The 15,468-nt window shown below is 33.8% G+C and overlaps 1 protein-coding gene across 10 annotated transcripts in view; it reads left to right on the top strand.

Moving 5' to 3' along the window:
* The window catches only part of DMD (dystrophin), a 1,245,415-nt gene that overhangs the window by 1,054,289 nt on the left and 175,658 nt on the right, over nucleotides 1–15,468 (top strand). For all 10 annotated transcript variants that reach the window (XM_082770266.1, XM_082770264.1, XM_082770258.1 and 7 more), the window contains 2 exons: nucleotides 3,963–4,083; nucleotides 4,806–5,074. In XM_082770266.1, the coding sequence (XP_082626392.1) occupies nucleotides 3,963–4,083; nucleotides 4,806–5,074 (390 nt within the window). The remainder of the gene's footprint in view (nucleotides 1–3,962; nucleotides 4,084–4,805; nucleotides 5,075–15,468) is intronic.

Raw genomic sequence — 15,468 nt, 5'->3', positions numbered from 1 at the left:
GATTGGGAAATCTCTTTAATTCATTTAACTGTACTCTTTCTCCTTAAAATTCATTAAAAGCAAAAGCATCTGCTTTTCTAATCATAGAGATTAATGCTAGTTTTAATACAACTGTGTCTTCCCATTCTATTTTCATCTTTCAATTTAAACAATCTGTGCTTCTCCAACCAAAGAGATTTCTGGACATCTATGAGGATGGTAGTGGAGGTCTGAGATAAGCTGATCAATATATGCATTATTAAAGTGGTGGACAGAATGCCATTACTGCTGTAGTGCTGATGACAAATAGAGATGTTTAAATAAAGTAGTTTACTTGTTTTTTTGGCAGGTCATACATTATGCATGTTCGATTTCCTCTATAGTCACCACAAAGTGTGGAAGAGGGTCAGGAATTCAATGAAATTAGCCTGATATAATTAGCTGTAAATTAGACATTCATTTACGCTAATTCTGTTATCAATGATGGTCTGTTTATTACAGAGATGTATTTGTCAGAGATTTAGATAGATTATTTTTTTTTCCAAAAGAAGAAAAAATGTCATTTATTGCTAATTATGATTTTTAGTGGTAGTGTGTATGTCTTTTACAACAAACATTTAATCAGAAAAGCTGGCTTCATACAGTAAGAATGTTTTGTGGAATGGGAGAGTATGAAGTGAAAATTCATCATTTTTAATGCTGTTCTGTGCTATTGCTTCAGTCTCATCTTTTTTTTCATTCTATCCTTTTTTAATTTCTTATCCTGAAATACATTTTAACTCACTTGGTAGAAATCTGCAGATCAAAACTAGGGAAGGCAATGAGAATAATAAGTAGATCTTAGCATCACACTATGTGCCGTTCTAAAACTGGATTTATGGACTATAATCCCATTCCCTAGCTCCAAAATCCAGATTGGAAAAGATGGAAAACATTTAACACATGGGCTCACTGTTTTCCTTTAGTAAAAGAGACTCTGTTATACAAAAATTCATGGAGTCAGAAAGTTGCCATTAGTATTTTTCTATCATTTTGGGAAGATGGATATGAATGTACCTGATCACAGACCTTATGGGATGCAGTATGCATATCTGATTATGTTGTCTTTATTCTGTTGCACATGAGATGATGGAGGAATGTGGCTATAACCTTCTTAACCTTCTTTTGGAAATGTCACCATGTGTATTTGGTTGATATGGTGGTCTTTATGCAATAGCAGTACAGGCTGAAAGAAGATATTTTGTCCTTCTCATCATTTGTACATGTAAATGGCTAGGGCTGACCTGACTGCAGCAGCAGCACACCATACATCAGTACTTCTCATTCCCAAATATTTAGCTCAAAGGCATTTCTGACTTTTAAATATCCTATGAGTTGTTGCAGTTCTGTGTTCCCTTACTAGAATATCTACATCTCCTTTCTGCTCTGTGGGACAGAAACAGACCTTTTTGCATGTGCCTTCTGTTTGACTGGTTTTGGACATAATCATTTCTGAAAAATAATACATAAAGCATATTGTATCTTTTATCTGGCATAAAACTGTAATTTTGAAGAAAAAAAAGAAAACAAGAACAATATGACTATGGACATCACTTTCAACATTACCTAATGAGAGCAAAGCACACAGTGCACAGGGGAACATTTTAAGCTATGCTACCTACTGGCTTGCTTGAGCTGCAGACCTGCCACACTCTAGTGTGACAGAAGGCTTTATTTAATGTGAGATGAGCACAAAGGCTAGTGGAAACAATAAATAGTCTTTCCTTGTTTGGAGGCTTGGAAAGGGCTTATTATACTTTCTCTTTCCACTGCACTTTGTGTAAGAGTCAAGTATGTATTACAGAAAATTCTAAATCTAAAAAATATCTTAAGAAGCAAAGCAGTTTTAACCCTGGAGCAACCTTAATGAGTTTATATGCAGAGTAATGTCCAATGGTAACTTTCTTGTTAGTATACAGTACTCTTCTTTATTTGTGAAAATCCAAGTGTTGATTCTTATGGGTCAACATCATTGTTTAAAATATTTATCACAGCTATTCAGCAAACAATAGGCTCCTTTATGATATGCAGATAGTCTGTGAAAGGTTCCCACTTCCATTGATGTCCATGATACAAAATTGACATTTCTGACTGCATTGTTTCCTTCAGGAAAGCACACTTTGCTAAGTGATTTTCATGATTCACAATTACGAAACTTGATCACTTTATAAAAATTTTATTTAGTATTTATAGTAGAATAATGTAGTCATATGCTTAAGTTTATGTTCCTGAAGTGTGTTAAGAATATTTTACCTATGACTGCTCACATTATAAACTGCAGGTGTGATTCTCATTATTAGTTCTGTTAGGTATTTCAATATAATTCAAAATGTAATGAACTTTTTAATATTGAATTTTTAATTTCCATTAGTGTTCATAGTAACCCAAATATTGTTTAATATTTAATTTAATTGAGTTTATTGTGTGATTTTTTTATTTATTTTTTTTTATGGAAGAAGCCTATATAGCTCCAGTGTTATAAAAAGAATTTTATAATCCCTGGAGTAAAATATAATTTTTCCTCTTGTGGCATATGGCTCTCCTTTTTGCAGTGTTATGTTGTGTGATACAATACACTATCTGTGTGTTTTACCTCTCTGCCAGTCAAAAACAGTATGCATTCTATATTGTTTTATAAAGAGAAAAAAAAAAGAAATAAAATATTTAGGTAATACAACATCCTATATGGCATGCAAAAGACCTCGTACAACGTGCAACCCACAGTACAGCTGTCATACGCATTTTAGTGCAACAAACATTCTGGATTCAGACTAATAGAATCATAATTTCTCTTTCAGGGGAAAAAAAAGAAAAAAAAATAAAGAATTTATAAATAAATTTTAAAAAAAAGTGTGTACTGAAATAGTTCAATATCACTACTGGTGTGAAATAGTATGAAACTGTCTTCACCTGCCAACACACATTTTAAATAATACCAAGATGTGTATCTTCAGCATGCTGAGACTTCAAATACCAAGTTTGACAATCTTACTGATGGTCATTTTAAAATCAGGGAATAGAAGAGAGAGGGGAGGAGGAGCTGTTGTTAGAGAAGGGGAAATGCAAGTAGGAAGGAGAAAGAAAAAGACAATAAAGGAGGCAGGTGCTGGAAAGTATGTTAAGAAAAGAAAAGATGAAAAAGGGAGAGAGCTGATCTGAACAATGAGCTGAATTAACCACATTTAAACATAAAAATATGGTAACTGGTAATAAATACTGATTAAAGGAATTAGGAATTAACTACTTCATAAAGACTACTTTCTGTTCTTTAATTTACACTTGTGCATGCCTACATCTAAATTAGACTGTATTTCTGAAATTTCACCATGGCCTTGATTCTACTTTTCAGAAATCTCCTCAGTTCATGTAATTTTGGAAGAGTAGTTCTACAGTGCTACTAGAAGAGAGATTTGCAATACTTGTTTTTTGCTACTAATTAGATGTTAGCATGGCAATATCTATAGTGGTGGTTTTTTGTTTTTGTTTTTGTTTTTTTTTCTCCTTATGATATAACAGTTGTTATCAGCTGTAGCAAAGCACTAGCTGTAAGGTACATTGGATTTTCCCTCACATTCTTGGAAATCTTGCTTTTGGGAAGCATTAGGCTAAGCTTGTGCTCTCTGATACAGAGCCAGACAAGGCTTTGTTCCTTGCAGTTAAATTTTGGTGTTGACTCATGTTAACAAAAAAGGGGTTCATCTCACAGTGAACAACTTGATCAGCAACTTTGGGTACTGTGTAACATGCTGCCAATACATTTTGAATACAATTTGATTTCAGGCTAAGCAAAAGCCAAAAATTATTGTCTTTAAATCATTTTTGGCAGCTTCTTGTACACATGGAAGCTGGTTTGGGAAGTTTTGTTTTTAAACTGACAAAAGAAAGGGGTAGCACTCAGTATTTCATTATATATCCATTTACAATATTATTGTTTCATCTCACAGACTTTCAAGAGGGAGCTGAAAACAAAAGAACCTGTTATCATGAGTGCACTCGAGACTGTGAGAATCTTCCTGGCAGAGCAACCTGTGGAGGGATTGGAGAAGCTCTATCCAGAACCAAGAGGTAATTGAGGAAAGAGCTGTAATAGCACACTGCTGGAAAGAGCAGTGATGATCAACGATGATTAAATAAATTCTGCCAGCCACTGTGAGAGCATTCCTTTTACAATTCAAGTTGAATCTCAGTATTCAGAAACTGAGCTAAAAATATAGATGAAAGAAACCCTTAGTGATCCTTTTGAACACTGTGGAACTAAACAGACATGCATATTTATAAGTATATGTTGAAAAAGCGGCTTTAAACTTTCTGGACTTATGTATAACTGTATTTGAGGTTTGAAAGCTGCAATTTATCCTAGAATTCAGCTTGTAGTCTATTACAGAACTAAACCATTTGTTTAGAAAGTATATGTCATATATGAAACAGATCAAGAGAAACCAGTACAGCAAAGCTCTAAATTCCACTCAGCTGCAGTGATTCACAGTGATTAATACTTACATATGTGCAGAACTATTTTGTTGAATCAGGATACAGCAAGGTGCAGCTAAAAGCTTTAAAATGCTATTACATACTTAAATGCATGTTTTGTTGATCAGTGTTATGGAAAGATTTAAATTTGAGAGGTTCACAAATGAGCACATATGAAATAAAGACATATAAAAAATATGACATTGCTTATGAATAGTTTCTTAGTGAGATTTGGATTCCTTAGACTTACCCAGATAGCAATTATTTTTCTTCCAAGTCAGAATATGTATTAAAAGCCTCTCAATTTTCACATTTAGAACTATCACCTGAGGAAAGGGCCCAGAATGTCACTAAACTTCTCCGAAGGCAAGCAGACGAGGTCAAAACCGAGTGGGATAAGCTGAATCTACATTCTGCTGATTGGCAAAAGAAGATAGATGATGCTCTTGAAAGACTGCAGGGCCTTCAAGAGGCAATGGATGAACTGGACCTGAAACTACGCCAGGCTGAAGTGTTCAAGGGATCCTGGCAGCCAGTGGGGGATCTGCTAATTGACTCTCTGCAGGATCACTTAGAAAAAGTCAAGGTACGTGTCAGTATATCAGTATTTTTGAGTATAAAATATTTGGCTAGTTCATCATGTGCATTGCAAAATCAGGAATTAACTTGCAAAAGATGAGAAATAGACAGCTTTGTAACACAGTGATTTATTCTTTTTTTTTTTTTTTTTAAGAAAGTGAGAAAGTGCATATAAAGAGTTTTATTATTTATGCAATTAAAATGGAGTGGAATCAACACTGAGAATATATATTGCAAACACATTTCAAAAACACTATAGGAATGTGTAATATCCTCAGCCTGTTTAACTCAGTTCAGGAAATGCAGAGTTAAGTTTAAAGACCACAAGATAGGGTATATAGGAGAATATATGTTGAATGTATGCAAAATTAATTGTCTTTTATTATAGTTTGGTAAGCAGGCTAAGCACATAATTGTGTCTGTAGTTAAAGAGTAGAATTTAAATAATTTAAAGTGTATGGCTTTGTTGTTTTGCCATGATGGTGGTATTAGTCATCTGTCTCATTTGATAGGTAGACAACAACAAAAAAATGGAAAAAGCATAATTATTTTCAGTAATAATGCTTACCTGTTTTCAAGGGCTGTTTCATAAAATCACTGCTTATGGAAAAACTCATGAGGACTTGTCCATTTTCATCCTGAATGCCATGGCCAGACTTTAGAAGTACTACAGGATTACTTCAGCTAGGGCACCATAGAGGTAGTTGCCATTTTGATAAGAACAAAGTGCCTCTGTTCCATTCTCATAAATGGGAATGATTTGTCATTTTGAAAGAGACCTGAGCTGAGTGCTATTTTCTGTACTAGATCATTAGGATCTAAGAAAGAGGAAATAGAATGACTACTGGCAAGAAAAAATGCCTTTAAAAATCAAATGTAACTTAAAAAAAAAAAAAAAAAAAAAAAAAAAGACCTTGAATTTTAATCACATAGAAGTTCTAATGAATGTTCTGTGTAAATATTGTGTAAGACAAGTGAATTTTGTGGTAGATGATCAACAGTTGGCTGCATAATTTCTTTTTCTACTTTTAAATGAACAGAAGAGATCTATTTATAAATTCTCATAACATGCCTTCTGTTATACCCAGACATTTTTTTTTGTGTGTGATTTTGAAGAAGATATTCTGAACAGAAACATTGAATACCTGATATTACTAGAAAACAAAGCAAGTTGCTTAATTTTAAAGTTGTGACCATAAAGTTGTAACTCCATAATTATAGCGCTGAATTGTGCTACAGTTCTGTCCTGGAGGACGGAATAGAATTCTAATAACAGCCATGATAAAATAGGACTCTTAAAGCTTTTGAAAATCCTGAGGTACTATCTCTGTTCATTCTGAAGTCTTAGCGTAAGGCCAGACAGAAATTAAAAATTCCATTTCAAGATTTAAAATCAGATGCTACCACCTACCCCCTATTCTCATTTGGACCATATTTACTTAAAATATTTATATTTTATAGGCTATCATTCCTAAGATCATCAGTCAAACAATAAATGGAAAAAAAAAAAAAACATACAGAATATATTCATATCCTTGTAAGCTATAATTTTTCATACATTATATGACAATTATAGGGTATTCTATTGATACTGTGCTTTCAGCAGCTTCTAAATGATCATAATTAGTACTGCTTAGGTAATGAAAGAACACAGTAGGGCAAAAGCTGAATAATTTTAACTCTGTGAGTACTATAATAATTGTCCCCCAAAGTGCTGCCTAGAATATATTTATTGTTCTTATGAAATGTAATTCCAACATAGATACTGAAGACAGATGCATATACTCACTGGGCAATGTAACCATGATTGTGAAATGAATAACCAGCAAGAAATCTACAATTGTGCCTGCAGTTTGAAAGCTATCCTTATAAATGAATAAATACATGTTTAGGGTTTACCTCAGTTATTCATACTTATGACATCTATATTTTTCTTAGAATGAAAGCTGTTTTTTGAAAAGTTGTAAATCAACAACCACTATTTATGTAACCATAAAACAGAGCATTAAAATTCTTTAACAGTTTTCAAGCTTGCATTTGCTACATCCAAACTAGATGTACAATAGAAACTTTGATACGGATCTTTTATACTCTTAGCGTATCTACCTAAGGCATAAAAGTATTTTAAACATACTCACAACAATAGCCTTAATTCTTGGGTTTACTTTTTTCAAAGGCTAGAGGAGAGGGTTTAGTGTAAAGACTATGTATTATCTGTGACAGTAGCAACAAGATTTGTTTGTTTCTTTTTTTTTTTTTTTTAACATTGTTTATGTACCATTTTTGCATTGAACTTATTTTTAGATAGCAAGTTCACTTCTTATTTACTCCCTGTCTTGATAACCCTAGATTGCTATCTCAGTAATGATCAAATTTAGTCAGTTTTTCATTATTTCTCTCTGTTTTGCTAAAATGAATCCCAAACAATTAGGAAGCTCTTTTTTTTAGTGTATGTGTGTGTTACGTTTCCATAGCTATTAAAGATATGAGAGAGGAAAAATATTTGGCGACTTCTGTGTACAATAAACTAAAACAATTCAAGGCCTTTCTACAAAATGCAATGGATATATATATTCTCTAAGATTTAACAACTACATAAAAAATAAACTTTCAGTAACTGTATTACATTTGTTTACAAGTATTACTTGTAAAAATATTACTCGTAAACAAAATTGTTGTTTTGAGGGGAAAATCAAGCTACTGGAAGAATTGCTTATCTGATGCCTGAAAGTCTTAATAAGATTAGGAAAGCTAATACAGAAACATTTTCTTAATGGGTGTTAGCCAGATAAGCATCAGTGTCTACTTTGCCTGTGCTACAGAAATGAAGACCATTTCTCCTAGTCTAAATTGGAGGTCTTGCAGTGAAAGCTGAAGAAGCAAGAGAGATTTCCGGTAGAGGGACAGGTGGAAGGAGGGGAAAGTAAGCTCCAACCTGCACAGTACTGAGTTGATTCCAACTACATCCTAGTTCACTCTTCCAGTCTACAAGCCCAGGCCTTAGCTCCAAAACTTCTCTAGTCCCCCAAAGTGGTATACGTGTCAAAGGAAGGAAAATGAATTAAAAGCCATGGGAAGCTGGTTTGACATATACCTGGTTGCTACACTTTTCTTCTTGCTTCTCATTTTCTAATTTCAGTAATTGATTCTCCTAAAGGTTAAATACTCTTCCCTTGAAAATGTTTGGATTAAAAAACTAAGTTTGCTGAAGAAGACAGAGTTTGTATGGCCTTAAGTTAGAAAAACTATTATTAAACAATGAAGATTTTTCGTTATAAATAGTATTATCAGTCAAACATTATCAAATTGATATATTTTACATCTCTCATCTTTGCTTTGTTGTTCTTTCTTCCTCTTCCTCTTCCTCTTCCTCTTCCTCTTCCTCTTCCTCTTCCTCTTCCTCTTCCTCTTCCTCTTCCTCTTCCTCTTCCTCTTCCTCTTCCTCTTCCTCTTCCTCTTCCTCTTCCTCTCTTTCTCTCTTTTTCTCTCTCTTTTTCTTTCTCTTTCTCTCTCTCTCTTTCTTTCTCTCTTTCTCTCTCTCTCTCTCTCTCTCTCTCTCTTTCTTTCTCTCTTTCAGAGGATGTGGGAGGAGCTTGTGTATCACAGTGATTGATTATGCTACAGTGTGAGGGAAAGTACCTATTACCTTCTATATATCTAAGCACCCCAAATATCATCTGAGCAGATGAGGTCAAATAATGGTCTAATGAGCTACTGTGATACCATTTCTTGCAAATCTTTCTTATAATGGAGATCACAGTAGCCTTCCCAAACCTAAGCTGATGAATTTCTCCCCAGGGAATAACTTTGCCCAGTGCCATTTGTCACTGTTCTCTTTAGTCATAGTTGCTGGAGCTCTTAACGTCATGATGTGATGTTGAATTAGCACAAAATAAGTAATCATTGATCAGTATTACTGCCTTACAGATTCTTGGTCTGTATTTATGTACCAACTGTTGTTTAGCTCCAGTTCTGAGGACGAGATAGTTTCAGATACCTCAGCGAACGAATGCAATGTAGACTACAGATCATACATACTTTCAGGGCTCTATGCTTCTCTGTCCTATTATTCTTCCCTTTTTTCCCGCTCACATATGGGTGATCTTATGATCTTATCTGCAGATTGAAATGCAGCTTTCTTAATAACACATGTTCTCTCCTTTGTTCCCCACACCCCCAACAAAAGTGGTTATGCTAGTAGTGTGCACCAGTCATTACTTGCTATACTGATACCTCCTCACTGCTTTGTTGTCTATTGCTCATCTAACTGATGAGAAATACTAATAGTAATGGATGCTGTTGGTTATTCAGGGAACCCTGATGAATTTTTGGATTTTGATACTTTATGCTCTGAAAAGTTCTTTGGAAGCTCAAAGACACTCTTTTAGGATGTTGTGCCCAGAATTTTGTGATTGAGAAGGCAATGTAATTTTAATGGTGCAGTTTATCTGTTACTGAAGGTAGTTCAGCTAATCCAGCACGCTTGAGAGCACAATGAAAAGTGCTTTCTCTTGCTGGTGGTACTCTACCATATCACTGGCAGCACAGGACGGGTCCAGTTATTAACAGTTCAGCTGTCTGTCATACACATTGCTATAAATGAACAGCAGAGCCTTTGTACTCCATGAGGGATGTAACTCCTGTCTGAATTTCTCTGAACCACTGTGAAGTAAACAAACCATAGAACAGGCAGTAGTGTTTGTGGTTCATCTTGTTGCAGACAGAAGTGTGGATCTCAAGCACACCTGCCAAATAAAAGCTGTATTGCATGGCACTGTCTTCAAGTGACTCCATTCTGCTAGAGACTGATTTGCTCCTTTCTGCTAGATACTGATTTGTTCTCCTTTATTATCACATAAGGAGGGTGCCTTGATTCAGTATGAGGATTGTTAATGGTAAAAAGCAGAACAGAATTTAGTGCCATAGGTCTTGCATTTTCTTGTGAGCAGTTTTCATGCAAGCCTGAATCTTGCTCCTTAAGAACTGGTTGTAGTTGTTAGAGATTTACATCTATGAATGAAATACTTTCCTAGAAAGACTAGGAATTTTGTGTATAGATTATGAATTTTAATATATTTAACATAACAAGTGTATCCACGGAGGCTGTTAGCATTATTTTTAATTCTTCAGCCTATATTACAGTTTATACAAATTATTTTCTTCATAATTATGAAACAAAGGGCCATGAGGAATTCACATGAGCACTGTAAAACTAACATTTATTTTCTGAACTGTATGCTGTTTAGCTCAGGCTTTCTTCAGCATAATTGACAGTTGTTGCCAATTGTATGCTGCTGACAAACGTTCACGGGAAAGTGCCAACCTGAAACTTCTTTCTAATTATGAACTGAATAGAGTTTGCATTTATGCACTCCAAAATGACTTTCTATATGCACTGAAGCCTTTTTGGCCCTAGGCATCTCTTCTTTAAATGAGACCAAAAGGAAGATAACCCTGTAAAATAATTAGCTAAATTTCAGTTGTGTTCATATGTGGCCATAAAAAGAAAAGAAATAGATTTGGCAAGCTTAAAATACCACATTCTTACAAACTAATCCTAAAGCAGTGACCTGAACTGGTGGACAATGAATGAACATACGCAGTTCATTTAAAAAAAAAAAAAAAACTTTTATATTCTTCTGTACTTCATCCTGGTACTGTTCAACTGCTGCTTTGCCAAAAAGAGATATTTCAGAAAAGTGGACTCTTACAGTGCTATTATGAAGGAACAGTGCTGGCAGCTGCCTACAATGGAAACTGAGAGGAAAGAGAATTGTTGAATTTCTAATTTGTATTCTCGTTAAAATAAATATAAATAAAATAAAATACATCTAAAATAAAGTAAATGTAAAATAAAACATTAAAATTCTTTTAAAAGTATTTTATACGTATATATTTTTAGTATTTTTGGAAGGAATTACTAGGGCTCACATACAGAAAAAATAATGAGTGACACCTAAAACCAGCAATAGTCCACATTTATCTCCTCCTAGCAAGAGATGTATACTGGACATGAAGAGACTAGGTTTAAATGGTTACATAGAAACGATGCAAGAAATAGTTATCTGTCAGTTGCATTTAATAACCAACATTTTCAAACATCTAGATATCAATACCAATACTAGATCCATATTACAGTAAATTACAGTCAGACTGTAATATGATGCTTCCTGTTAATTTTATGCTGAGGTAAAATTAAGTGAGCCAGCAAAGCTCATGCAGTCCAGACTGTAAAATAAAATGGCATTATTACACATACAGTGTATTCTTGAGGTCTTTTTAATTTCCCTTCTTTAATAGTAGACACTATATATATATATATATATATATATATATATATATATAAACTTGCCTGGTATTTTGAACAAAATCTTTTGTTCCACATGACACCACACAATTTTTGCATATCACCTACATAACTTTCTGCATTCATCCAAAGCACAACCCATTCCTTGTTTCAAATTTTTACTATATATATCACTTTTTTTTTTTTTTAATGTGCACCACTGTTTTCACCGTGCTTACAGACAGATTTCTATTTCCATTTAGCAGAATTTGCAGCAGAAAAGCCTACAGAAGTAAGTGGTCCTAAAATATTGTTTCAGCAGTTTCAGTACTCACGGGCAAGGATGTATTTTGACAATATACAAGCATTACTCCCCTCTATAGCTCAACTCCCTATTATTCTTAAGTTTAAAGACCCCAAAATTCCAAAGTATTCTATACACGGTGTTAGACTATGAACTAAGATTTGCTGAAGTATTATTAAATTTTGTCCAACGAAAAGATGACAGAATCCTTTGGATGACAAATAAGTAGAAAACTATAGTTGCCTTCCATGTAGGAGATAGAAGTATTAATTTTTCCTTCAGACTACAACTGAAGTAACAACTGCTAAAAATGCTTCTCAAGTTTTCCATTTCATACATACATCATTCTGTGATAGAATCACACAATGATTTCACAGAATTTCTATGTTGGAAGAGACCTCAAGATCATCGAGTCCAACCTCTGACCTAACACTAACAAGTCCTCCACTAAACCATATCCCTAAGCTCTACATCTAAATGTCTTTTAAAGACCTCCAGGGATGGTGACTCCACCACTTCCCTGGGCAGCCTGTTCCAATGCCTAACAACCCTTTTGGTAAAGAAGTTCTTCCTAACATCCAACCTAAAACTCCCCTGGCACAACTTTAGCCCATTCCCCCTCGTCCTGTCACCAGGCACGTGGGAGAACACACCAACCCCCACCTCGCTACAGCCTTCTTTAAGGTACCTGTAGAGAACAATAAGGTCACCCCTGAACCTCTTTTTCTCCAGGCTGAATGATTATTTCTGATGTCTCCTTAGTCTACTTTGAAATGCATACACTTTTTTTCAATTTAATTTCAACTCCAGCTGCCTGACACCAAACTCTATAATCAATTGGAATTAATTACATTGTCTTATTTCCTTTAATTCTCTTAATATGTTCTGTGCTGGACTCCATGATTTTTAAAAACTAACTCATACAGAATAACTGTTCCTTATCTCATTTGCTAGCTTTCCTCCCACTCCCAAATTGTCCCTGTGATAATTAGTGATCCTCTCTACAAGCAAATTGTGTAATTGTGAAATATTTGTAGATTTGAGATTTTTTCTAGGTATGATACTGTAAAAGGCGGAGAGACCTAATGGCACTTTAGAGGACTTTATGGTTTTATCTTTAAATGTGGTCAATAAAAACAAATTTTATAAAAATACCAAAAACTCTCCAGCTACTGTTTTTAATACTAATATAAAATAAAATATCAATGACTATAACAGGATGCAATAAACTTTATTTTAAAATAAACTGAAATCTCATTTAAATCTTGTTTAAATTCATTGGAAATCTTTGTCATCCTACAGATGTGCATATTTTTATTGAGGAATATTTTTATTAATTTATTGAATTTGCTATGATGAAAATGGTAGTTGGAATTTGTTGCATTTTTAATAGATTAACTTCCATGAGGTTGTAAAATACCAATGACTCTTCAGTTAAATACATCACCTAATTGATTGCACAGCCTAGTATGTTGCTTTTATCTTTCTAAATATAGTTTTATACAATAGAGAATTTAGTAGGTTTGTTTGGTTGGCACTCTTGGAGGCAATTTTAATTTTCCAAGGTTTGTTTTACATATGAAATTGGGTTAAAAACTGTGGTATGCTTCATCACATTGTTGTACCAGTTTAGGTTAGTTCTGCTATGGTTCTTTGTAGTAGATGAAAGTTAATCAGTTCTGTTCTGCGGTCTTTTATTTTAACAGCTTATGAATTTATTTTCTCACATGAAAAGAAATGTAATCACAAGCAGTTATTTAATATGTAATAGTCATGTATTTGCAACTGATACAAATTTAATCTAAAAGCCTCATCTGTCTTATTTTGTTGCTTGGAAATCAGTCACAAAAAACAGCAGAGTTTGCTATGGTGATAACTAAGACAATAGCCCAGAACTAAGTTCATTTTAAATACATAAAGCAAACCATTATTCCCTCTGACGATTCCTTTTGAAATAAATAAGCTATACATTTCTGATCTCTTCTGATTTAGGTGTTACTACTTTAATTATAGTGAATGTTTTATAGAAATTAATATAATTTTTGACCATATCACACTACCTATTTTAATGTTTAATTTCCATAATTCACATAAGAATACTAATAAAGTGATGGGTAGGCAGAGAACTGTAATCTTAAGAGTAGCCGTGTAAACTTTAATCTGTCCTTGACTATACTTTTTACTGGGATACAATAGAATCATTAAGATACAGAAATGTTAATGCTGTTCTGCTAACAAGGAACAACCTACAAGTGAGTGTTCTTTAACTTTCTTGAGAATCACAAGTGTAAGACATGGTCTCTGGAACCCTGGAATTATGGGAACATTTTGGGAAGGAACAAGTACCTGAGCTCCGGCTGCAACAGGTTTTACTAGAGCAGTTTCATTCTTCACATATATAAATTTGCACCTTATGCAGTCTAGCTGGAGTTGAAGTCAGAGACTATTCTGGATAAAGATTCTTTGAAAACAAGTCGGCTAATTGTGAAAGATGAAAGTTAGACTGACGTTCAGCTGAAAGGAGAATGAAATGAAGCAACCTGATAGAGAAGCTTAGTGGCAGCATTACAATGCATTCGAAATGAAGAATTTCATATTTTTTAAACACATTTTTGTTTGCATCATTTTGTATTTGTGAGAAGTGCTTGTATATTTTGCTTGATTAAAGGTGAGCTGTAATCTCCCCTACACATAATTTGAGTCTTATTAGTATTCATTAGATTTTTTATCTTCTTCAGATCAAACATCTACTCGAGTGCTTTTATGTCTATGTATGTGTACATGTGCATGTGTGTGTTTGTGTATGTAATAGTTGAAAATGGTCTTCCAGAGTTCTCTATATACTAATAATCAATACACTTACCTTGTCTAATTTATTGCATAATTAACTTCATTCTTTTTCTTAATGATAGTTCCATGTGTTGCATTCCATTGAAAAACATTCTTTTTAAATTATTTTTTCTTGCATTAGATTATAATAGGTATCTTAATATGTAGCTTTTTCTATTATAAATGTTAACATTCTTGTATGAGAAAGAAGTATAACAAGACCCAAAGAAGTAGTGTTTTGAATAAAATATGTACCTGAAGATTAATGTGCATAAGTGTATTAATTAATGCAGTTATTAGTAGAACAGATTGACTGTTTTCTCTTTGATTAAGGGCCATTGGGCTAAATAATAGTTAACTTTCCCTTAGGTGTAGAAAAAATCCTGAATTCTAAAGAAGAAAATAGGTGACCAGTAAAAAAATTGATTTTTTTTTTTCTACCTCCAACGCACTTTGATAGAATGTGCTATTATTAGATCAACAGTTTTCGTTTAGAGCCAAATTTTTCTTTTTCTGAACTTAGCCTGCTGATTTCAGTGGGAGCTCAACATGAACATCTGCAGGCAGAATTTGACTTTTTAAGTATTGGTAATCTCTGATCTCAGTTTCTGATAGCCTGCTGAGAGAAGTGACTAATGCATGTATAAAGACTTGTCTGTCTTTTTATGCCTCTGAAGTTCAGAATTGAGGTCAGACCAGAACATTTTTAAGAGATTGCTGTTTATCAGAATAAGAATGGGACTTGAGCTTTTAGAAGCAGAATTAAACACTGATGTTTAAAAACCAAAGTGTTATACCTACTCTATGCTGGTACTTTAGCATTTAACAGAGCTTTTTGTTTTACCCAGTCTGCCATGTAAATCCAGCACATACAGACATTTAACTGATGACCAAGTATTAACACTCCTGGACTTGACATTACATAGAGATGTTCTTGAATTCTGGTGATTCTGTTCAATTTTTTTTTCTTTTTTTTCCTTTT

Source organism: Aythya marila (assembly GCF_965140915.1).
Source record: "Aythya marila genome assembly, chromosome: 1".
NCBI classification, from domain to species: Eukaryota; Metazoa; Chordata; class Aves; order Anseriformes; family Anatidae; genus Aythya; species Aythya marila.
The sequence above is the reverse complement of the archived record's forward strand: the minus strand, read 5'-3'. Positions and strand labels throughout refer to the sequence as shown.